General features: G+C 40.3%; 1 protein-coding gene across 3 annotated transcripts; it reads right to left on the bottom strand.

The window, feature by feature from the left end:
- Nucleotides 1–1,463: 1,463 nt before the first annotated feature.
- smad4.L (SMAD family member 4, gene 1 L homeolog) lies at nt 1,464–24,760 on the bottom strand. Of its 3 annotated transcripts, NM_001097067.1 has the most exon segments (14): nt 2,111–3,567; nt 3,638–4,702; nt 5,947–6,085; nt 6,631–6,799; nt 7,346–7,529; nt 7,768–7,818; nt 8,657–8,770; nt 10,912–11,028; nt 12,886–13,104; nt 14,199–14,228; nt 15,569–15,743; nt 17,682–18,001; nt 20,481–20,569; nt 24,600–24,639. In NM_001097067.1, coding segments are annotated over 11 exon segments (1,650 nt in total). In that variant the 5' UTR covers nt 17,922–18,001; nt 20,481–20,569; nt 24,600–24,639; the 3' UTR covers nt 2,111–3,567; nt 3,638–4,490.

Genomic DNA, 24,760 nt, shown 5'->3' with positions numbered 1-24,760 from the left:
GGGTCACTGACCCCATCTAAAAAAACAAATGCTCTGTAAGGCTACAAATGTATTGTTATTGCTACTTTTTATTACTCGTATTTCTATTCAGGCCTCTCCTATTCATATTCCAGTCTCTTATTCAAATCGGTGCATGGTTGCTAGGGGAATTTGGACACTAGCAACAAGATTGCGGAAATTGCAAACTGGAGAGGTGCTGAATAAAAAGCTAAATAACTTAAAAACCACAAATAATAAAAAATGAAAACCAATTGCAAATTGTCTCAGAATATCACTCTCCACATCATACTAAAGTCTAATTTAAAAGTGAACAACCCCTTTCTATTTTCAGGATTATTTTGCTGCAGCCACTGGTTCTGCAGAGTTGGAGAAAGTTTGTATTAAACAATACAAAACCTATAAAATCCACATTAGATTACATGACAACACAGGACCCAGTGCAGTCTGTATATTCTGATTATTAATCAGTCTTGCTGTATCGGCTTCTGGCAGATATTATTTGACTTGTGCTGTTTTAATCATTTATGACAATCCCTAAGCAGCCCAGACCCCACTGAGCATGTGCACAGTCTTGGTCTTGCAGAGATGTTTAACAGTTACAAGATGGTGACCCCCTGTGGCCAACTTTAAAAGCATAAATCATTTGTTTGATTAGGCTTGTGGTGCAGTAAGTTCATGTTTATGTTTAGTATACAAAATACAGCATTTCTAGCCTTGTTCAAATTTAGACTTTACTTTAATACAAACTTTCTCCAACTCTGCAGAACCAGTGGCTGCAGCAAAATAATCCTCCAAATAGAATCTCAGTTTATCTGTTTAAATCTGGCTCCATGATCTTTGTCCCTCCAGCTGGAAACAGTAAAGGCAAAAATAAAATCCAATACAAATCTCTACACAGTCGCCGACTGCTCTACAGGGAAACAAACAAAGCTGCTTGAGTTCTGCATGGCTGGGAAGTAAGGCGGGGGCTCCCCCTGCTGTTCATAAGTATGATTGTTTCCCTGCAGAGCAGTTAGGGACCGTCTGACAATTCCCATCCACAGCAGTAAATGAAGGGAGAATTTCACTGCATACTGTCATGTTTCTTATAAAAACGCTACACATTTTTTAATTAAAGTATATTGGAGATAGGTTTCTTTTTCATTAAAGAAAGTAAAAACGGAATTTTAATTTTTGGCCTTCACTTTCCCTTTGAGCAATTGACTTCATTCTGGCATCCCTCTTACTAAACTGCATGTGATTGGTTTTTAAAGCCATAAACCCACCCACAAGCCAAACGTTTCCTTTCTGTGGAGTGTTTCACCATCTAGTGGAACTTGATGAAGGCGCAGCTACCACATTAATTCAAATATTTTCTTTGTATTTCTGCTTGACAGTTACTGCAGGAAGTGACAGATCTGTGGATCCTACGCTGGTGTAGGAGTCAGAACCAGCAGTGCGGTGGAGAAATAAAGCAGCAACTGTAACAAACCAATGAGCGTTTATTGAGAATGAGCAATTTGTTAGAACACAAGTCACTTCCTACTTTACATGTCGACAAATCAAGTTGCTACAACAGTCGCGGGATATAATAATAAAAAAAGTTGCAGTATTCCCTGCGGGTTCGGCAGCACTTTATTAATGGGAATAACATGGAGATAAAAAGCATGACATACAAGATGGCGGCTCTGGGCCCGGCTAAAACCATAGGGGCTACAGTCTGTACAAGGTCACATGCCTGCGGAAAGAGGGCGGCCCTTTTTCATTGGCTGCTTAACTCGTTAACTAGAATCATTCATTAATACAAGAGGGACGACTCCAGCGAGGCATTTCATTAAAAGTGACAGTTTACACAAATACATGGGACTCTTTTTTTTTTTTTAAGAATTTAAGACAAAATTGGCAACTTAAAAAAAAAAATATATACAATTGGCAGCAATAAAGAATTCATTCAGCAATTTACAAAAAGGGGCGGAGTTCAGTAACTGACGAAGCTGAAAATACATGAAAAAAAAACCCACAGGGAGGGGAATTAAGGTTGACTTTCAGTTGGGTTAAAGGGGAAGTTGACGGTAGAATTAACCTTGTATTTAAGACACAGATAGGGATATTCTGAGACCATTTCCAATTAATCCTTATGGTGTTCTCTCTCTCCCAGTTGCTCTTCAATTTGCAATTTAAGCCATAATGTAGTTCTATTTAACCAAGCAACCAGACAGTGGTGTGGAACAACAGACTAGAAGATGATTAGAAGAGAAAAGACTGAATAGAAATGAAACTGTAGTATCAGAAAGCAGTAGGTTTTTGGATGCTCGGGTCAGTGACCCCCCCCCCCAAACAGCATTTGAAATTGCAAACTGGAAAGAGGCAAATAATTTAAAAAGAAAAATATATACTCAAAAGAGGCTATGAATAGGATTAACTTCCCCTTTAACAACCAGATCTCAAGAAAGTGGTAATGCAGTACAGCACATGGGATAAACAGGCCGTATACATTGGGGGAGGGCTTTAATCAGCATTTTGGACTTAAACAAGAGACACTATCAAGGTACTTTAGGATTAGGGGGTATAGACAGGCCTTTAAGGGGGTATTTGCCTTTTAGGAGTATCTAAATTATATCAAGTTGCAATTGGCCTTTTTTAAGGCTTTGCTCTGCAGCGTTAGTTTCAGTAGCTATCTGGTTGCCGGGGTGCAATTAACCTTAGCAACAAGACAGCGGTTTGCATGAGAGACTGGAAGAGGAGTAGGAAAGCTCCTGCAGCAAAAAGGCAGGATGGGAAGACAACTGCAAAAATGATAAAAAACGGAGGCCAGCTGAAAAGTTACTCGGGGTTATCGTGAAGCTCAACTTTCCTTTTAACAAACAGGTCTCTTTCTAAATGTAACAGCAATGTAGTACGGCACGAAACCAGGCCTTATAAATAAAGAGGGAGGAGGCTACTGGCAATTATTCACCAATGTTTAACCAGAGACACTATCAAGGGTCACCGCTACAAGGGGGACAAGGGTGAATGGGCTTTATATAGAAATGGGAACCATGTTTTTTATAATAGTTACTTGTTACATAAGGTTCTGACTTGCATTGATAGTGTTAGTGTTTTACTTTGCCTTTAAAGGAGAAGAAAAGCTACATAGACAGTTTATTGCCAATAGATTAGCCACAATGGTGCAAGCTATAACACTATTTATTCTGCAAAATGCTTTACCGTACTTCAGTAAACAGCTCTTGAAGTTTTCTGTTTGTTTAGGATAGCAGCTGCCATATTAGCTTGGTGTGACATCACTTCCTGCCTGAGAGGAGCAAACTGAGCATGCTCAAGCCCAAGCCTTGGAGGTTTAGATGAAAACAGGAAGTCTTATACAGAAGCCCATGAGTACACAATAGAAGGAAAGAAATGTGTTTATTTAAGGGATGCACCGAATCCAGGATTCAGTTTGGCCTTCTTCAGCAGGATTCGGATTCAGACAAACTGAATCCTTATTTGCATGAGCAAATTAGGGGTGGGTAGGGAAATAATGCGACTTTTCGTCACAAAAGACATTTTTCCACTTTTTCCTTTCCTGCCCCTAATTTGCATATGCAATTCGGTTCCGTATTCGGCCGAATCCTCTGTGAAATATTCGGCCGAATACTGAACCGAATTGCATATGCAATCCCAAATGGTGGATTTGTGCATCACTAGTTTCTTTTGACAGAGGACTCAGAGCAGCATTACTTTGAGGGTTTACTGGTGTATTTATATAGACCTTTCTGATAAAGCTTACTTACTTTTAGCCTTTCCTAAACAAGGAGCCATATTAGTAGGACGCAGCTTGGCAAGACCACTGGGGATGGGCGAATTTTTTCGCCTTGTTTAGATGACGCCCATAGACTTGTAAGGCGTTGTGCGTCAAAAAAAATAATGGTGTGTCAAAAAAAAATTTGCAGCATGTCCAAAAAATTTTTGACGCCCATAGACTAATGGGTGTCGCGATATTTCATCGGCAGCAAATTTGTCGAAACGAAACAGGGCAGATTCGCCCGTCCCTGCCTATCACCTTTCATTTTGTCACTTTTCTATTCTCTTGTTTTCGTTTTTAATGGCCTAAAGTCTTTGCAATGTATTTACTGACAGATGGATATTTAAATATCCAGACAAGTCAACCGTAAAGGCTGCAGCCAATGAGATTTCTTGTAAGCAGACTGGGCAGCCAATAGATTTAAGTTGGTGGCTCTGGAGACCTGGCCATTGCTTAAATGAATCTTTACACGTTCCCAAAGTCCGTATGTCCTGTAATACATAGAATCATGTAAAGGTGCGGGGGTAGTCGTGTAAACAGGAGAATCGCTACTCATAATACAAAGAGGAAATAATACAATTGTATTGACTTTACCCTGGGTTGGAGCGAGTAAGTAGATATGTATATTATATATATATTTATATATATTTATGGTTACAAAGGTCATATGACAGTCTCCCATCCTATTAATGTACTGGTTACATTAGCGATGGTGCCTGGCTGTGATTGGTCAGTCCAGAGGCTGAGGATCAGCAATAGGCATAGTGTGGAGGACTTCGTCCAACAGCTGCAGAGCGCGGTGCAAGTGGATTTCGATCCAGCAGGGGGTCTCCTTAATGCTCTGCCGCGGGTAATCGGGACCCCAACCTTTAACGAAACTCATCCTCAAGATACAGAGTCTACGCAAATCATCCACGCCGATTCCTGCTGCCGCTGATAGACCTACGGACATGGGAAATGGAGTGTAAATCAGCTTTCACTTACACAGTGATTGGAACAAATAAAATGAAGAAAGGGGAGGGGGTAAACCAATCAGTATTTCGATATCATAAGCTAAAAATAAAGGATAAGTAAACTATAATTTCACAATGTACTTTCATTAATTTGTTTTTATTCCAAGATATCAAGGAATACATGTACTGTTAAAAGGGTGGTTCCCCTTTAAGTTAACTTTTAGTATGTTACAGAATAGTCAATTTTTAGCAACTTTTCAATTGGCCTTCTTCTGACTCTTTCCAACTTACAGATAGGGGTCACTGACCCTTTTTAAAAACAAATGCACATTTACTGTTACTGCTACTTTTTACTACTCACCTTTCTATTCAGGCTTCTCCTATTCATATCTATATAGTCTATATCTATATAGTCTCTTATTCAAATCAATGCATGGTTGCTAGGGTAATTTAGACACTAGCAACCAGATTAGTGAAATTACAAACCGGAAAGCTGCTAAATAAAAAAAACACATGTAATAAAAAAATGAAAACCAATAACAGTGTCTCAAGATATCACTCTACATCATACTAAAAGTTTACTCAAAGGTGAATAACCACATTAACATGAATGAAGCGGCACCTGCTGGTCGGTTTCCCACCAGTCTGACCACCAAGTAGTCAAGGAAGTTGTCAGGAGAAAGAAAGTGGCTGCTCTGATGTTCTTCTGCTTAGGAATAAAATTAGAAACCTTTCTCAAATCTTTCCTAAGCAGAAGAACATCAGAGCAGCCTCTTTCTTTCTCCTGACAACTTTCTTGACTACTTTGTGGTCAGACTGGTGGCAAAATGACCAGCAGGTGGCGCTGTTGTAACAAAATTCAATCATATTAACAGTACATGTATCCTTTAATATCTTGGAATTCACAATAAATAAATAATGAATGTACATTGCAAAAGTGCTTAGAATATTACATTGACTTATTTTAAACATTTACTTATCCTTTAAGTGAGAAACACACAAAGTGATTTTTTATATCCGATACGTTTTTGCAATAACATTTGCCTGATTGTGGAATCTGCAAGTGTTAACCATACATTCTTTAGTGTATAGATTCCCATGTCAATGTGTAAGTATAAATTATGTGCACGTGGACCCCACATTGTTTCGGTTATCCCTAACTTTCAAGTCTATATTAGAACACCTTGACTATACCTGCATCCTCTGATTCAGACAAAAGTCCCCAGTACTTACTGATAGCCGGGGCTATTCCCCCCACGGAGCCTGGTCCTGGGATGTTGCCTGCCACTGCGGCTGCTTGAGCTGCGGCTGCTGCTTGTGCGGTTGCGGCTTGTTGCTGCATCTGTCGGTGACACTGGCGTAAATCAAACACCTGAAATGGGAAACAGAAAACGTGTCGTTAGTTACATAAAAGCAAAAAAAAAAATTGTTGCAGCCTTTGCACAGATTTTTTTGTCGCAACTGTGTGTTTCCAGTAAACAGTATGGTGTAGCTGGCAATATTCTATTATAACATTCTAAGTTATATTTTTGTTCTGCTTCAGTCAAGTTTGGTAATTGGCAGGTTGTCAAAGGGGTATTTACCCTTGGAACCAGCAATAAAAACAATATAACACCACCACGGAATCCCTATGGACTATTTGCTTTATGTTTGCTGGGGGTCACTGACCTGGACAACCAAATAGCATTTTAAACTGAAGATCCAGAACAGAAGCCAAATAAATCAAAAACAATACAAAGTGTATAATCAAGACAAACTGAAAATTGCTTGGAAAAGGTCCATCTATATTAAAGGGAAAGTTTACCTGGATATCAAACACATTACACTACAATCTGCATACAGACAGAGGAATATCAATTTCCCTCAGTAAATCCACTTAAAAGGAGCAATAAAATGGTTTAATATTACTACCATTACCTTAATATATGCGCTGGGATAAATTTTGTGCACGGCATCCCCTGGTGCCCTTCCAGCTTCTCTGTCCAAGTAATAGCTCTGGACAAACACTGCATGATCACTGAGACAGCGAACCCAGACATCCCCTTCTCCTTTACATTCCAGCTGCACACCTTTTCCTATATGTAACCTGTAGGGCCAAGCACAGAACCAAATAAATACAAGGGTAAGTAATACAAAGGCAAGACATTTAAAAAAAAAAAAAAATTATATATATATATATATATATATATATATATATATATATTAGGGATGGCCTTTTTCAGCAGGATTCAGAATGTGCCTGGCCGAACCAAATCCTAATTTGCATATGCAAATTAGGGGCAGGGAGGGAAATCACGTGACTTATTGTCACAAAACAGGGAAGTAAAAAATGTTTTTGCCTTCCCATCTCTAATTTGCATATCTTTCGCGAAGGATTTATATAGATATATCTATCCATTGAAGGCAAACATTTCTGACAACATAAGGTGTTAAAGGCAACTACACATCGAAATGTCAAATTGCATTTATCAGCTGACAACTAAATGATATAACCCCAAAACAGCTGCTGCAAAGGGTGACTACTGACGGAGTGAAAGTACAGCCTGGCTGGTTGAGCGGGGATCTGCTGTGGGGAAGACCATCATCACTGAGCAGGACTTAACAACCCCCATCCACAAGAAAAATGACATACCTTGCCCTCTCGATGGCTTCTGTTCTGTGAACATTGGAAAGCTGGCCTAAGCAAAACCGATCACCCCCAGATGGGTCCACATATCCATCAACAGTGACGATGGGACAGCTTGAGGGAACTTTAAAGGTCTCTCCCACTTGAACATCCATTTCAAAGTAGGCAATGGAGCACCAATAATCAGGAGCTGTCAAAATGAAAAGCATTCTTAATACATGCAACTATTCCTGGACATGAAATTCCAGCACTTCCAACCCCCCCCCCCCAAAAAAAGAAATAAAATCAACCCTTTTTCTTGTTACAAAAAGAATTTTTAACTTCTTGGCCTGGCTCACTAAGTGGGGTCAGTGCTCCTCTTCTTGCTTCTTAGTGAGCCAGGCCCAAAAAAAACCCAATATGAATATGAATTAGTGGATAAAACTTACCCGGGTGATTTGAGATTGGTGGCTGAAATGCAAGCTCATTATGGACAGGCCCTGCAAGGAAACATCAACATGATGTTAGAAGGTGTAAGAGAGAATAGTAACGTTACAGTTACATTTCAAATTTTAACGCCCATATAAACCTGCCAAGCACAGGACTTGGTATAACCCATTTCCTGAAGAGTAGAATGCTTTCCAGCACTAGTGCAAAATAATCCCCTCATTCCATCATCCTATACATTTAGCTATACAGAAACTAACTAATGTAACAACATAATTTTAATTAGAATGGCTTGCTTTGACTATGTCCCTTTCAGAAATGCAGAAAGCAAAATAACCAATAAAGGGGTTGTTCATCTTTTAATTAACTTTTACTATGTTGTAGACATAGAAGTGACATTCTGAGACAATTTGCAATTGGTTTTCATTTTTTTTAATTGTTAGCTTTTTATTTTGCAGCTCTCCGGTTTGCAATATTAACAATCTGGTTGCTAGTGCCCAAATTATCCTAGCAACCATGCATTGATTTGAATAAGGAATAGGAGAGGCCTGAATAGAAAGATGAGTGATAAAAAGTAGCAATAACAATACATTTGTAACCTTACAGAGCATGTGTTTTTTAGATGGGGTCAGTGACTCCCATTTGAAAGCTGGAAAGAGCCAGAGGAAGAAGGCAAATAATTATAAAAACTATAAAAAATAAATACTGAATAACAATTGAAAAGTTGGTTAGTATAAGCCATAATAGAATTTATTAAAAATTAACAAAAGTAAACCACCCCTTTACTATAAGAATGGCTTGCTTTGACTGTAGGTCCCCTTCGGAAATGCAGAAACCAAAATAAGCAATAAAAAGAGTGGATGATTCTGGCTAATAGGAAAAGAAACTTACAGTAATGTCCAGGATGGGGCATGGGTGGGTGATGCTGAAGATGTCCGTTCGGATGGTGAGACATATTAGGTGTGTAAGCTGCTGTTCTACTTCCAGTCCAGGTTGTAGTACTGTCTATAACGTCAGACAGAAGATGGTTACTACACTGGCCCTTTAGCTTATTGCCGACCCTATTTGCTTTAGGTAAGCAATATGTCTCACAAATGGTGTGGTTCTCAGCATAAGGCTGGTATGGGTGTCCATGCAACAAATGAAAAATAAAAGATCTATTTCAATGTATTATGGCATGATAGGGCTAAACCAAAGTATTGTATTGAAAAAAGGCGCTTCCAAAGACTAATCTTCCGGACAGACTTGTAAGACAATTATTACTTTATTTCGGTACACAAGGATATAGCCTTAGCGTTTCGTATTTTTCAGACACAATCATTGATATACAAAACGCATAAGGCTGTATCCTTGTGTACCGAAATAAACTATTAATTGTCTTACAAGTCTGTCCAGAAAAGACTGGTGTTTGGAAGGGCCTGCTCCTTTTTTTTTTAACAAGGTTATCCACTCCCTCAACTGAAGATTCAGGGCGTTGCACCTGGACCTCTTCTCACCAATTGGTGAGTTTTTACATTTTGTGAGACCTGAGAACTTCAATGTAACTTCTATCAACCAGTGTTCATTATTTAATTTGATAAACCAATGTATCAGCCAGCGGGTTTGGGTGTTTCGACATGAGAGAAATTTAAAAGTAACCAAGTTTATATACAGTGGTGTGAAAAACTATTTGCCCCCTTCCTGATTTCTTATTCTTTTGCATGTTTGTCACACAAAATGTTTCTGATCATCAAACACATTTAACTATTAGTCAAAGATAACACAAGTAAACACAAAATGCAGTTTTTAAATGAGGGTTTTTATTATTTAGGGAGAAAAGAAATCCAAACCTGTGTGAAAAAGTAATTTCCCCCTGAACCTAATAACTGGTTGGGCCACCCTTAGCAGCAATAACTGCAATCAAGCGTTTGCGATAACTTGCAAGGAGTCTTTTACAGCGCTCTGGAGGAATTTTGGCCCACTCATCTTTGCAGAATTATTGTAATTCAGCTTTATTTGAGGGTTTTCTAGCATGAACCGCCTTTTTAAGGTCATGCCACAACATCTCAATAGGATTCAGGTCAGGACTTTGACTAGGCCACTCCAAAGTCTTCATTTTGTTTTTCTTCAGCCATTCAGAGGTGGATTTGCTGGTGTGTTTTGGGTCATTGTCCTGCTGCAGCACCCAAGATCGCTTCAGCTTGAGTTGACGAACAGATGGCCGGACATTCTCCTTCAGGATTTTTTGGTAGACAGTAGAATTCATGGTTCCATCTATCACAGCAAGTCTTCCAGGCCCTGAAGCAGCAAAACAACCCCAGACCATCACACTACCACCACCATATTTTACTGTTGGTATGATGTTCTTTTTCTGAAATGCTGTGTTACTTTTACGCCAGATGTAACGGGACGCGCACCTTCCCTACAAGTTCAACTTTTGTCTCGTCGGTCCACAAGGTATTTTCCCAAAAGTCTTGGCAATCATTGAGATGTTTTTTAGCAAAATTGAGACGAGCCTTAATGTTCTTTTTGCTTAAAAGTGGTTTGCGCCTTGGAAATGTGCCATGCAGGCCGTTTTTGCCCAGTCTCTTTCTTATGGTGGAGTCGTGAACACTGACCTTAATTGAGGCAAGTGAGGCCTGCAGTTCTTTAGATGTTGTCCTGGGGTCTTTTGTGGCCTCTCGGATGAGTTGTCTCTGCGCTCTTGGGGTAATTTTGGTCGGCCGGCCACTCCTGGGAAGGTTCACCACTGTTCCATGTTTTTGCCATTTGTGGATAATGGCTCTCACTGTGGTTCGCTGGAGTCCCAAAGCTTTAGAAATGGCTTTATAACCTTTGAAATTGAACTCAGATGTGATAAACCACAGTTACGTTATTTTTTAACAAGGGGGGCAATCACTTTTTCACACAGGCCCATGTAGATTTGGAGTTTTTTTTCTCCCTTAATAACGTAAACCTTCATTTAAAAACTGCATTTTGTGTTCAATTATGTTATCTTTGACTAATAGTTAACGGTTTTTGATGAGCAGAAACATTTAAGTGTGACAAACATGCAAAAGAATAAGAAATCAGGAAGGGGGCAAATAGTTTTTCACACCACTGTATAAAGTGTGACTGATTTGAGATTTCCCATAATCCACTGGGGTAGAGTTCAAAATGACACTTACTATGATGATATGTTGCTGGCTGAGCACTGAAGCCATTTTGTGTCCCTTGGGGAGGCACAGGAGCGATGGAGAGCAGCCCATCGTTGTGAGTTGCTGCCAGTAAACTTGCTGGTTGACCTAGGGGGAACACAAGTTTGTTGCATATTCACTCCACTAACACAAGCACCAGACCATGGCTCAAATGCATAAAAATTAAAAAAGATGCGGCTATGAAAAATCTACTTGTAGTTAACCTTAAAGGGGAACTATCGCAAAAATGAAAATTTAATATAAGCTTCATTATACTGGAATAAGAAACTTTCTAAATACAATCAATTAAATATTCTGCATTGTTTTTGAAATACCGTATATACTCGAGTATAAGCCGACCCGAGTATAAGCCGAGGTACCTAATTTTACCTACGAAAACTGGGAAAACTTATTGACTCTAGTATAAGCCTAGACACAACTAGAGCCCTGTCTCCCAGCAGCGCACATTCTGCCAAAGCGACCCCCCAGCGATCAACCGGACTTCTTTGCAAAGTTGATGGTGACAGAGAATTGCCAAACGGATTACTGTGTGCATTGTCCCACTGTCCCACTACCATGTGCAGAGGGTGTTGTGTGATATTGCCATCACTGTTAATCTTTCATATAACCAACAGAGGGTGCTGTGTGATATTGCAGTCACTGTTATTCTTTCATATAACCAACAGAGGGCGCTGTGTGATATTGCAGTCACTGTTATTCTTTCATATAACCAACAGAGGGTGCTGTGTGATATTGCAGTCACTGTTATTCTTTCATACAACCAACAGATGGCGCTGTGTGATATTGCAGGCACTGTTATTCTTTCATACAACCAACAGATGGCGCTGTGTGATATTGCAGGCACTGTTATTCTTTCATACAACCAACAGATGGCGCTGTGTGATATTGCAGTCACTGTTATTCTTCCATATAACCAACAGAGGGTGCTGTGTGATATTGCAGTCACTGTTATTCTTTCATACAACCAACAGAGGGCGCTGTGTGATATTGCAGGCACTGTTATTCTTTCATACAACCAACAGATAGCGCTGTGTGATATTGCAGTCACTGTTATTCTTCCATATAACCAACAGACGGCGCTGTGTGATAATGCAGTCACTGTTATTCTTTCATATAACCAACAGAGGGTGCAGTGTGATATTGCAGTCACTGTTATTCTTTCATATAACCAACAGAGGGTGCACTGTTATTCTTTCATATAACCAACAGAGGGCATTGTGGGATATTGCAGTCTCTCCCCAAGTGAACTGTTGGTATAGGAATGATTAAAAGTGACTGCAATCTCGGCTACTCGGGTCGGGTACCGCTGACCCCAGTATAAGCCGAGGTAGACTTTTTCAGCACATTTTGGATGCTGAAAAACTCGGCTTATACGCGGGTATATACGGTACTTAGTTATCTTCACGATTCCTCTCTCAGCATCTGTTTCTCTTCATTCTGTCTTCATGCAGCAGTTGGGTGTCAGATAATAATTGACAGTTAGATCCAATATATCTTATAGGGGGGCTCCTTTTGCCTAGAAGATGTATTAGAGCTCACTCTATTAAAATCACCAGACATCATGTCTCTCTACATGCAGGATTTGTGCAAAAGGCAGTTATTTTGTTAGATTTTGTTTGTACTGGAATCAGTTATTTGAGTGAGCTCTAGTTCATCTTCTAGGAATGGAAGCCACCCCATAAGATATATTGGATCTAACTGTCAATGAACATCTGACACCCAACTGCTGCATGAAGAGAAACAGATGCTGAGAGAGGAATAGTGAAGATAAACTTAATTATTTCAGAAACAATGCAGAATATATGATTGTATTTAGAAAGTTCTTATTTCAGTATGATAAAGCTTATATTAAATTTACATTTTTGCGATTGTTCCCCTTTAAAATGGGACCATGGCTGCTTGTTCAATGGCCTCCATGCATCATTAAGGTAAGGAAGATCTTACTTGTTGATGGGACAGGAATGCTGGAGAAACTGGTGGGATTGGGTGTGCTGGGTTCACTCGGTACCAACAGGGCTGGGTTGCTATAAGTTTCAGTGGAGGACCTGCTGCTTGGTGGGTGCTGGATGGTCTGAATTGAAAGTCCATCTCCTGCAGAAATTGACTGCTGCCCTTCCGCATAGTCGTGGCCATATTCATCCTTCACCAACAAGCCGGATGGGGCTAAAATCAAAAGGTAAATGCAAAATAAATCATAAAAAAATATAAAATGTGCTAGAGACATTAACAGCCACAAAAGGATCATATCCAAGTATTGTGTGTAATTTTATGGCTCACTGCACATGGAGCTGGTGTCAGCTAGTACCTATTCAAGTCAATAACTGTCAATACAAGTGGTAACAGGCAACGAGTCTTAAAGAAGAAGGAAAGCCAATAGATTACCTGCAAGAGTGCAAGCTATAATACTATTTTTATTCTGCAGAATGCTTTACTATACCTGAGTAAACAGCTCTAGAAGCTCTGTTTGTTTAGGATAGCAGCTGCCATATTAGCTAGGTGTAACCACCTCCCTGCTCAATCATAGCTCTGGGCTCAGATTACAGCAAGGAGGGGAGGAGGGAGTGGGGAAAAGGTGGAGGGGGAAGGTGGCAAACTGAGCATGCTCAAGCCCTAGCCCTGGAGGTTTAAGCTGAAACAGGAAGTCTGATACAGAAGCCCATGAGTACACAATAGAAGGAAAGAAATGTGGTGTTTCTTTTGACAGAGGACTCAGAGCAACATTACTTTGAGTGTTTACTGGTGTATTTATATAGACCTTTCTGATAAAGATTACTTAGTTTTAGCCTTTCCTTCTCCTTTAAGGGCAAGGAATGGTCATCCACCTAGGTTGCCAATTTTTAAGATGCACCACAATACCCGAGATATAACTACTCCTTTGGCAGCAATAAGGAAGGTGGGGAGCAGTGCTAGTACTTTTAAAATAAATGCTATGTTCCAATTAATTTTATTTTTGCTTTAATTAGAAAACAAACGGCAGAGCCCATTTTCAGTAATAGCTCTAGCATTGTTAGACAAATCTGCTCTTTGGGACGGACTATGAAAAGCCCCTTACATTACATGCCTTTATTGGGGGTACACCCAAGCCAACATCCCATCTCTGAGTGGAACATTACAATAACCCTCTATCTTTCCTTTTATTTCCTACAAACCTGAACTGAAGATGACTAATGGGGATTCATAGAACTAGTTCCCATCAATTACAGTTTACAAATAAAAAGGAGATAATTACAAAATAAAAACCCAGAATCATTACCCACCAGAACTCTGCAGCGTCAGTCCTGAAAGATCTGCAAAACAAACACAAGGGTTAGCTTCAGTATTCCTAAGGGAAGCACAAATGCTCATATAGGGGCCACTTGCAGCCAACCCGGGTAACTTAACTGCTCTACGAGTGGCTAGTTCACTCCAAATTGGCACCAGATTTAAAGGGAAAATGCATGTCTAGAGTTGTCTAATATCACAAAGCAAGTTTGTTAGTACCCCCATAATGCAGCTGTGCTGCCAAATGCATACCTTTCCTTCGGGGTGCACTACAACTGGGGGGCAGATTTATTTTCGAAGTGAAAATTCTAATTTAAAAACTCTCAAATTTGAATTGTGAATGATCCAAACGAGATTTTAATTAGAATTTCGAGATTTATCATACTCTGGCCCTTTAACAACTCAAATTTAACTATTCACCACTATAAACCTGCCAAATTGCTGTATAAGTCAATGGGAGAGGTTCAGGGATACTTTTGGTGTTGTTTGCAGCCTTCCTGACATTTTAGTTTTTTTTCGGAGAAAAAACCTTGAATCGAGTTCTTTTAAAGTCGATTCGAGTTTTTCTAAATCAAATCTAATTCCATTCGCGTTTTCAGGTCGATTCAATTTGTCGGAGTGAAGAAAATTTAATTGTATTAATGAATTTCGATTGGTCGAATTTCGTGTTTATGGGAGTTTTAAAAAACTCACATGAATTTGAAATTCGACCCCTTGATAAATGTGCCTCTAGGTGTCACCTTATAGCTCTCTATGCACTATTCAAATGGATCAGCACCTATGACAACAGAGAAATCAGGAACCTATATAGTGTAGTATATTAAATCACAACACCCTGTGTTGCAGCTGGAAAGTAATTAAGTTAAATACTTTCCCTTTAAAAAACAGGTATAAATATTTCATTTGGGTGTTTCCAGAGAACCACTCTATAAAGCTGGGTACAGCCCATGGAGATTACCTGTGTATAAAAGTCAAACGGACACCCCTGTAGTGATACACAAATGTTAGCTTTGTGAAACCAGACATATGCTGTATGAACACCCAGAAGCAACTTTTATGCAAGGGGTCATACAGAAGCCCTAAGCAAGGAACCAACCTTATTGAAGAAAAAGAATACTCTATGCCAGTGTATTTAAACCCTTAATGATGCACCATCATCCCTGCTGAAATGTTAGCAAAACTAATCAGGCTATTTAGTTGCCATCTAATTGAATAAAAGTAAAAAAAAAACCAAAAAAAACCAAAACCTAGAACAGAACAGGCAGATAGTCAAGGGCATTTTAAAGCAGACTTGTAAGAGATAATTCTAACAAAAGGGCATCAATGAAACAGAAATACATACAAATCCTAGAAGAGGTGCTCTTACCTATTCCAGGGGATACAACTCGTTCGTAGTGGTAAGGATTGACACAAACACTGTCACATTTTAGATCAAAAGCATACTGACAGTACTTCACATGCTTCAGTTCATTCTTGTGAAGGTCTGGCCACCTCCAAAGGCGAGCATAGATGACATGGGGGAAGCCTTTTCTACCGGCAACCTGCAAGCATGGAAAAAACAAAAAGACATGAGATAAACGCCTTTAAAGGAATTGTTCAGTATAAAAATAAAAACTGGGTAAATAGACAGGCTGTGCAAAATAAAAAATGTTTCTTAGTTAGTTAGACAAAAATGTAATGTATAAAGGCTGGAGTGACTGGATGTGTAACATAATAGCCAGAACACTGCTTCCTGCTTTTCAGCTCTCTTGCTTTCCACTGATTGGTTACCAGGCAGTAACCAATCAGAGACTTGAGGGGGGGCACATGGGACATAACTGTTGCTTTTGAATCTGAGCTGAATGCTGAGGATCAATTGCAAACTCACTGAACAGTTATGTCCCATGTGGCCCCCCTTATAGTCACTGACTAACTCAGAGAGCTGCAAAGCAGGAAGTAAGAAACATTGTTTATTTTGCACAGCCTATTTATTTACCAAGTTTTTATTTTTATACTGAACTGTTCCTTTAAGACTGGTTTCCATTTAAACATGGATCAGGTAGGCTGGAACTTCTCACTGGACAAGAAAGGATCACATCAAGCTGTGGATAAGGCTAATAAAAATGTAAAGTGAAACCTCGATTTTTAGTACCCTTATTTCCCGCATTTTACATTTTTTATTTGTGGTACCACCAATTTATAATGCATTCCAATGGGTGCATTTCCCTGATATTAATGTTTTCTGGATTTTAGATCAAATTTTGATTTTTTTCCCTCTATGAATGTTATTATCAGTGAAATAAAGAGGTTTAAAATACTAACCAGATGTATATGGTTCTGCCTGTAAATGATCAGTTCCAATGAGTCTGCCCCTTATACAGTCCTGCACCAATCACTTATTGCTTTAGGTTGTGTATGTGACTGACAGAGAGACTTGCACATGTAGTGTAACATTAACACTGCAATGTTTAACCCTTGTTATTAACACACTAAATATTGTATCTCAAAGTAAAACTCACTCCTGTGCTCATATCCTTTCAGTACTTGAAGAAAGTTACTTTAAAGGGATACTGTCATGGGGAAACATTTTTTTTTCAAAACGCATCAGTTAATAGTGCTACTTCAGCCGACTTCTGCACTGAAATCCAATTCTCAAAAGAGAAAACAGATTTTTTTATATTTAATTTTGAAATCGGACATGGGGCTAGACATTTTGTCAGTTTCCCAACTGCCCCCAGTCATGTGACTTGTGTCTGCACTTTAGGATGGAACTACTTTCTGGCAGGCTGTTATTTCTCCTACTTAATGTAACTGAATCTGTCTCGGTGGACTTGGTTTTTACTATTGAGTAGGGATGGGCGAATTTTACCCGTTTCGCCAAAAGTTCGCTGCCGGCGAAATGACGCAGACGCCCATTATCTATGGGCGTCAAAAACATTTTGTCACGTGGCGAAATTTTTTTGACGCGCATCTTTTTATTTTGACGCACAACACCATAAAGTCTATGGGCGTCATTTTTTCGGCAAAACAAGGTGAAAAAATTCACCCATCCCTACTATTGAGTGCTGTTCTTAGATCTACCAGGCAGCTGTTATCTTGTGTTAGGGAGCTGTTATCTGGTTACCTTTCCATTGTTCTGTTGTTTGGCTGCTCGGGGGAGGGGGGGGGAAGGGAGGGGGTGATATCACTCCAACTTGCAGTACAGCAGTGAAGAGTGACTAAAGTTTATCACAGCACAAGTCACATGACTGGGGGCAGCTGGGAAACTGACAATATGTCTAGCTAGCCCCATATCAGATTTCAAAATTGAATTTTAAAAAACGTTTGCTCCTTTGTAAAATAGATTTCAGTGCAGAATTCTACTGGAGCAGTACTATTAACCGATTTCCCATGACAGTATCCCTTTAACACATTTCCCTGATTTTACATTTTCCAGAATTTTACATAATTTTTTTCCTGGTCCCCTGAAAACCATAGAATGGGGTTTGTACTGTACTTGCCTGCAGCCGGCCATCTAACGTCCTCTGAATAGTGACACATTTACTGGGGTGCGCACCATTGGTGGTTATGGCCGTTATCAGTGAATCCAGTTCATCCTTCTTCTCCTTCAGCTTTTTGACCAGGCTCTCAATGGCCCGCTTAGCAAAAGTCTCGCTCTCCCCTCCTTGCCGATGGCACATGAGACTGTGCACGATGCTCAAGCAAGCATCGTTACTTGTGGGGGTGTTTGTGATGGACATATTGTCGGTGGGATCCAGCTTGCTACTCAAGGAGGGACGTAATGGGCGCAGATGCTACGATGCCAGGCTTTTGTTCAACCCTATCAAATAAAACACAGGCGTTGTCAGAGTTTGCCTCTACTTTTGCAGGCCCATGTCATATTTGTACATTGAAAACACCAAAATGATGCCAAGTTAAAGGAACAGTTCAGTGTAAAAATAAAAACTGGGTAAATAAATAAGCTGTGCAAAATAAAAAATGTATAATATAGTTAGTTAGCCAAAAATGTAATGTATAAAGGCGGGAGTGACTGGATGTGTAACATAATAGCCAGAACACTACTTCCTGCTTTTCAGCTCTCTTGCTTTCCACTGATTGGTTACCAGGCAGTAACCAATCAGAGACTTGAGGGGGCCAAATCTGTTGCTTTTGAATCTGAGCTGAATGCTGCGGATCAATTACAAACTCACTGATTATGTCCCATGTGGGCCCCCTTATAGTCACTGACTAACTCAGAGTTAAAGAGCTGAAAAGCAGGAAGTAGTGTTTTAGCTATTTTGTTAGACATCCAGTCACTCCAGCCTTTATACATTACATTTTTGGCTAACTAACTATATTAGAAACATTTTTTATTTTGCACAGCCTATTTACCCAGTTTTTATTTTTACACTGAACAATTCCTTTAATTGTGCTATTTTATAGACCCCCGAGCTACAGTGCAGGGCCAGCCACTTCTAACTCCAGACTTGGTACAAGCCACAAGCATAGGGAGCCCAGAAAACAATGGGTATGGAGTTACCTATAGACAAACATATGCGTGAGATGGTTCTATATAGAAGATTAACCACTAATGTGGCGTTAGCACTTCCCGAGAAAAACAGATTAGCAGTTTACAATATCAGCCCACGGTTTCGCTCATTCTTATTCACTTTGCCCTTTAATTCTTCAGCTGCTTCTTGACAGGATTTAATGTAATTGTCGTCAATATTAAACAGTAAAGTGCATTCGTCTAGAAACAACATGGTAACGGTATGGGTTCCATTATCCGGTAACCAGTTATCCAGAGAGCTCCAAATTATGGAATGGTGGTCTCCCACAGACTAAATTTTAATCACATAATTGTTAAAAGTGATTTCCTTTTTCTGTTTCTTAATGTTTACATGATTTTTTAGTAGACTTATTGTATAAAGAACCAAATTACAGAAAGATCTGTTATCTGGAAAACTCCAGATCCCGAGCATTCTGGATAACATGTCCCATACCTGTATGTATGGCTATAGAATGCCGTAATGATTCATGTATACAGCAGCTCTGCCCAAACACACGTTACTCAAGGCAGAATTAAAGGGGTTGGTCATCTTTAAATTAACTGTTCGAATGATGGAGAGTGATATTCTGAGACAATTTGCAATTGGTTTTAATTTTTTATTATTTGTGGTTTTTTACTTATTTAGCTTTTTATTCAGCAGCTCTCCATTTTGCATTTTCAGCCATCTGGTTGCTAGGGTCCACATTACCCTAGCAACCATGCATTGATTTCAATAAGAGACTGGACTATGAATAGGAGAGGCCTGAATAGAAAGATGAGTAATAAAAAGTAGCAATAACAATACATTTTGTAGCCTTACAGAGTATTTTTTGAGGAGGTCAGTGACCCCCATTTGAAAGCTGGAAAGAGTCAGAAGAAAGAGGCAAAACATAAATAAAAATAAATAATGAAGACCGATTGAAGGGTTGTTTAGAATTCAGTTAACTTAAAGGTGAACCACCCCTTTAAATCAGCTGCCCAAGTAAAAAAAAAGCCATATGTCGACTTCAGTATGGAATACAGGTATGGGACCTGTTATCCAGAATGCTCGGGACCTGGGGTTTTCTGGACAAGGGATCTTTCTGTAATTTGGATCTCCATATTTTAAGTCTACTAATATGTCCTTTTAATGAACTAAACCCAATAGGCTTCTTTTGCCCGCAATAAGGATTAATTATATCTTAGTTGGGATCAAGTACAAGCTACTGTTTTATTATTATAGGGAAAAAGGAAATGATTTTTAAAAGTGTGAATTATTTGATTAAAATGGGCTCCATGCAAGATGGCCTTCCCATCATTTGGAGCTTTCTGGATAACGGGTTTCTGTATATGTATTTACATATGTATTTTAACTAAACATGAATTGAACGATTGATCAGATTGAAGATTTTATTTGTATCAGTCACTTGTATTGCAACCAATAAGCTATTACATGTGCCAGTAAAGGTATGGGATCTGTTATCCAGACCTGTGGTTTTCCAGATAACGGATCTTTCAGTAATTTGGATCTTCATACCTTAAGTCTACTAGAAAATCATGAAAACATTAAATAAACCCAATAGGCTGGTTTTGCCTCCAATAAGGATTAATTATATCTTAGTTCGGATCAAGTACAAGTTACTGTTTTATTATTTGAGAGAAAAAGGAAATCATTTCTCTAAAATAGAATTATTTGCTTATAATGGAGTCTATTGGATATGGGCATTATGTAATTCTGAGCTTTCTGGATAATGGATCCCATACCTGTACTGAATAAAATTTTCAATAGTACCTCAACGCTTCAAAGGGCAATGCCTACGTGTAACCCCCTAGCAGATACACAAGCTCACAAAGGAGTGTGCGGATTCTTCACCTTCTCATCTGTAAACAAACAGAACACACATGGAAAATTCTACTGCTTGGCCTATGCCAAAAATAACAGAAGAGGGAATTGTTTGGAGTCAGCAAAGCGTTCGTGCAAACGAAGACTCATCTGGATCAGAAGGATTTCTTTATCAGGGGGAGGATGCCATATACTCACATTGTCTGTCACGGGGCCCCTCCTGATACAGATCAATATAAAACCAGCACCATCACTAATAAAGAATTCTGCGTAAGTGAATGAAAGAAATATAAACCTTCCACTGAATTTGATACCTTAATGGATTCTGGACCACGGAGCACTATGGGAGCCTGACATGACCAACACAGCCACATGCCGCTTCCTATAGCCATCTCCCATAGCCATCTAAAATAGCCATCATCTCCCTTAGCCATTTAAAAAAGCCATCATCTCCCGTAGCGATCATGTCCCGTAGCCATCTACAATAGCCATCTAAAATAGCCATCATCTCCCTTAGCCATCTACAATAGCCATCATCTCCTGTAGCCATCTACAATAGCCATCTACAACAGGCATATAAAATAGCCATCATCTCCCATAGCCATCTAAAATAGCCATCATGTCCCGTAGCCATCTAAAATAGCCATCATCTCCCATAGCCATCATCTCCCGTAGCCATCATGTCCCGTAGCCACCATGCCCTGTAGCCATCTACAATAGCCATCATGTCCCGTAGCCTTCATGTCCCATAGCCATCTATCGGCCAGATAGGTCACAACCTTGCACACGAAGCAAAATGAAGGTAGTCATTGATCAATTCATGGAACCGATGGTTTTCATGCCTTCTATTCAGTGAGCAACTAACGCCCTAAATAGATAAATATATTCCTTTAATACTATTGTGGTGTACAGCTGTTGCACCACTTACGTTAGACAGCAGCCTCTTGCCAATCAAACTACTACCCACAATTCAGACAATTTTACATCCCCAAGATAATTTGAAGCATTTGTTGTAGTCCTTCCGTTCTTTAAGGGAGACTCACAGTATGGGGTGCAAATGAATACGTGGATCAAGCTCACACAACCTGTCCATGCACCAAGCCCTAGCTATTTAGGGTGGCCGTCAACAGGCCAATAAAAGGTGTTAACTTTGTCCCTCCAGATCAAGTAAGCACGGTATTGGGCACAACATAAAGGCCTCTTACTGCCTGTCCAACCATTATCTGGTTGAAAATTGCCCAGACACATTAGAAAATCATGTTGGCCCCTATTATGATTTGATGCCATATTCCTGGTGCTACACTATACCCAGCTTTACACCGATACATGAGACTTACAGGACTGCAGTAGTAATCAATATGTACCAACATCCATAGCCAGGAAGTACCGATGGTACAGCACCAAGGCCCATAAGCATCAGCAATCTCCCCTGCCACCCTACATAAGTATAATAATTGTGTATAATCTAATCACACTAAATCAGATAGCAACTCTTCAGTTGGCATGCTAAGAATGAGGCTGGCAAGTATTTCATATGCTCTCTGATTCCTGAACGACCGTCAAGAGAAGCAGCTCAGTCCCTGCCGCTTAATCCGTGGGTCAGCTATAAGGTTTCAGAGAAGGGGGGAATCGTATCATGAATCCCAGCAAGGAACATCATGTACAATATTGGAACAACTAATAACATCAATTAATTTGCTGAGAGCCCAAGGGGCTTAACCCACTGGCAATTTCCGCTCTGTGGACACAGATAGTAGCCCCACCATTAGTTAGCCCAGCATCAGCCCCATTTGCCTCATGGAAGAATCATTTGGGGTTCAGAGACATGTTTGAGACAATTAAAGTTACTAATATCTGTCTTTTTTTCCTCTTGGCCTCATGTATATGGTCACAGAACTCTGAATATCCTTATCATTTACAGTAGGGGGTACATTATCCCTTATAATACATGAGTGATACTCAGAGTTCCCTGTATAACTCAGCCTGCAGCCTTGTGCCTTTATATAGTCAAAGAACAACCCCTCAGTGACTTCTAATATCCTTATCATTTACAGTAGGGGGTACATTATCCCTTATAATACATGAGTGATACTCAGAGTTCCCTGTATAACTCAACCTGCAGCCTTGTGTCTTTATATGGTCACAGAACAACCCCTCAGTGACTTCTAATATCCTTATCATTTACAGTAGGGGGTATATTATCCCTTATAATACATGAGTGATACTCAGAGTTCCCTGTATAACTCAGCCTGCAGCCTTGTGCCTTTATATGGTCACACAACCCCTCAGTGACCTCTAATATCCTTATACTTTATTGTAGGGGGCTTATAAGTGACTCAGATGGAGAAAACAATAGAAAGCAATCAGAACTGAGCAAATCTTTCCTCCGAAGCGCCAGCACGGGTGGGCGATATCATGGTAATGTGATTGTTTGACCCTGGTGCAAAATTATCGTAATAACAACAAAGGGGATATAAAAATTGGAGAGAGTATGCGGCCCCTGATCCAACAAGCAAATCGAGCCTGTCCCATCTAGATGTGGCTGATATTTGACCAGATATCTGACTGTTTCTATTCTTTGTTGCTTCTGGCCCCAAAAACAATGTAGCAGAATGCAGCAGAGAAACTAGAGGAAACCCCTTCTGTTACATTGTTGCAGGAGAGCTCATCATTCACATAAGAACTACTCACCCTAGTTACAATCTGGAGTAACATTAAAACATATGACTGGTTGCTAGGCAGCAGTCCTATGCCATGGAGAAATGTTTCCCAGGGGTTTAAATTTCTCTTTAAAGGGGAAGTAACGCCATACTTAATCATATATCCCCTGCACAGACCCACTTCCCTAAACACCCCCCCCCCCCGCACCCCAATATGTAAACTGAAATAGACAGAGCAGCAGGAGGACACTTACATCTCCCATGCATGGTTGCCTAACTTTTCAGCAGTGATTGCCAGCCGGGACCATGCGATTGTTTACCAGGTCCAGGGACCAGAAGCTGCCAGACATGGTGCCACCAACCCCACTAGGCAACTCTGCCTTTTTCAGCCCAAGTACAGGTTCTGAACTGTTGTTGTTGGGGAAAGGGGCCCGTGAATGGCCCTATGTTTAAAAATAGGGTTTACTTTCCTTTGATCAGCTGAACTAAGCAAGTTTTTTAAATAGGAAAATGAAGGCATTACATCACCTTTTAAATCAGAACCCCCAGGCCAGTCCATCAGTCGCTGCACCATGTGTGTGTGAGACAGGCTACTAGCCATTTAATAGTGTGTCCTATATGTGTGAGCCAGGCTACTAGCCATTAAATTGTGTGCCCCATATGTGCGTGAGCCAGGCTACTAGCCATTAAATTGTGTGCCCCATATGTGTGTGAGCCAGGCTACTAGCCATTAAATAGTGTGTCCCATATGTGTGTGAGCCAGGCTACTAGCCATTAAATAGTGTGTCCCATATGTGCGTGAGCCAGGCTACTAGCCATTAAATTGTGTGCCCCATATGTGTGTGAGCCAGGCTACTAGCCATTAAATAGTATTTAGAGCAGCAGCAGCATTTTGACCACTAAAAGCAACAGAATGACTCCACGTGAGACTGGATTAGAGCAATAAGGGATCAATGAATCCTCATGTATGTATTATTATTATTATTATCACCGTATGAGGCAGTACCAGACTTGGCCTGGGAGCTTGCAATCAACTGCCTTATCAATGAAGCCCGCATGTCTAGAGGCTGCGGGGAGTTGGCACATGACTAGGGATTGTGGCTTCTTGTTGGTCTCACGGGTTTCTGGAGCAGTAATAACGTGTACATGGAAATGACTGTATTATTGGTTCCTATATAATACGGGCTGCTGAACTACAACCCCCATCATACTCTACGGAGCGGGAAGCTGAGAAAAACGTATAACAGGCAAATTAATTCACTAGGGATTGTGTATAAACCCTGCTCGAGCCCGTCCCCTCCCTCTCCTCAGGCGGCAAGCAAATAACCACCAGTCGGCCCCACTACTACACTTCCAGTCGGCAGCCTAGGCCCAGAACATCCTTCTTCCCGCCCAATTACTTCCTTACCGAATTCGAAGTGAAGAAACCTCCGTTGCTTCCGGCGGCCCAGGCCGCGGACAACAAGATCCCTCACACAAACCGCGCGTGCGCACCAGCACCAACAGCAATCGAGCCTACATCCGGGGCACTGAGCAGGGGGTGGGTGGGGCCGACGTGGAGCGGGAAGG

The sequence above is a fragment of the Xenopus laevis genome, chromosome 1L (genome assembly GCF_017654675.1).
Source record: "Xenopus laevis strain J_2021 chromosome 1L, Xenopus_laevis_v10.1, whole genome shotgun sequence".
NCBI classification, from domain to species: Eukaryota; Metazoa; Chordata; class Amphibia; order Anura; family Pipidae; genus Xenopus; species Xenopus laevis.
The sequence above is the reverse complement of the archived record's forward strand: the minus strand, read 5'-3'. Positions and strand labels throughout refer to the sequence as shown.

What these genes read in the sequence shown, in the direction of transcription:
- smad4.L (XM_041583335.1), bottom strand. Translation starts at nt 17,921, where the DNA reads ATGTCCATCACAAACACCCCCACAAGTAACGATGCTTGCTTGAGCATC. An exon ending in GCCCCATCCTGGACATTACT is followed by an intron (nt 7,819 to 8,656) that starts GTAAGTTTCTTT and finishes GTTTCCTTGCAG; the next exon opens with GGCCTGTCCATAATGAGCTT. An exon ending in ATCCCAGCGCATATATTAAG is followed by an intron (nt 6,086 to 6,630) that starts GTAATGGTAGTA and finishes TTCCCATTTCAG; the next exon opens with GTGTTTGATTTACGCCAGTG.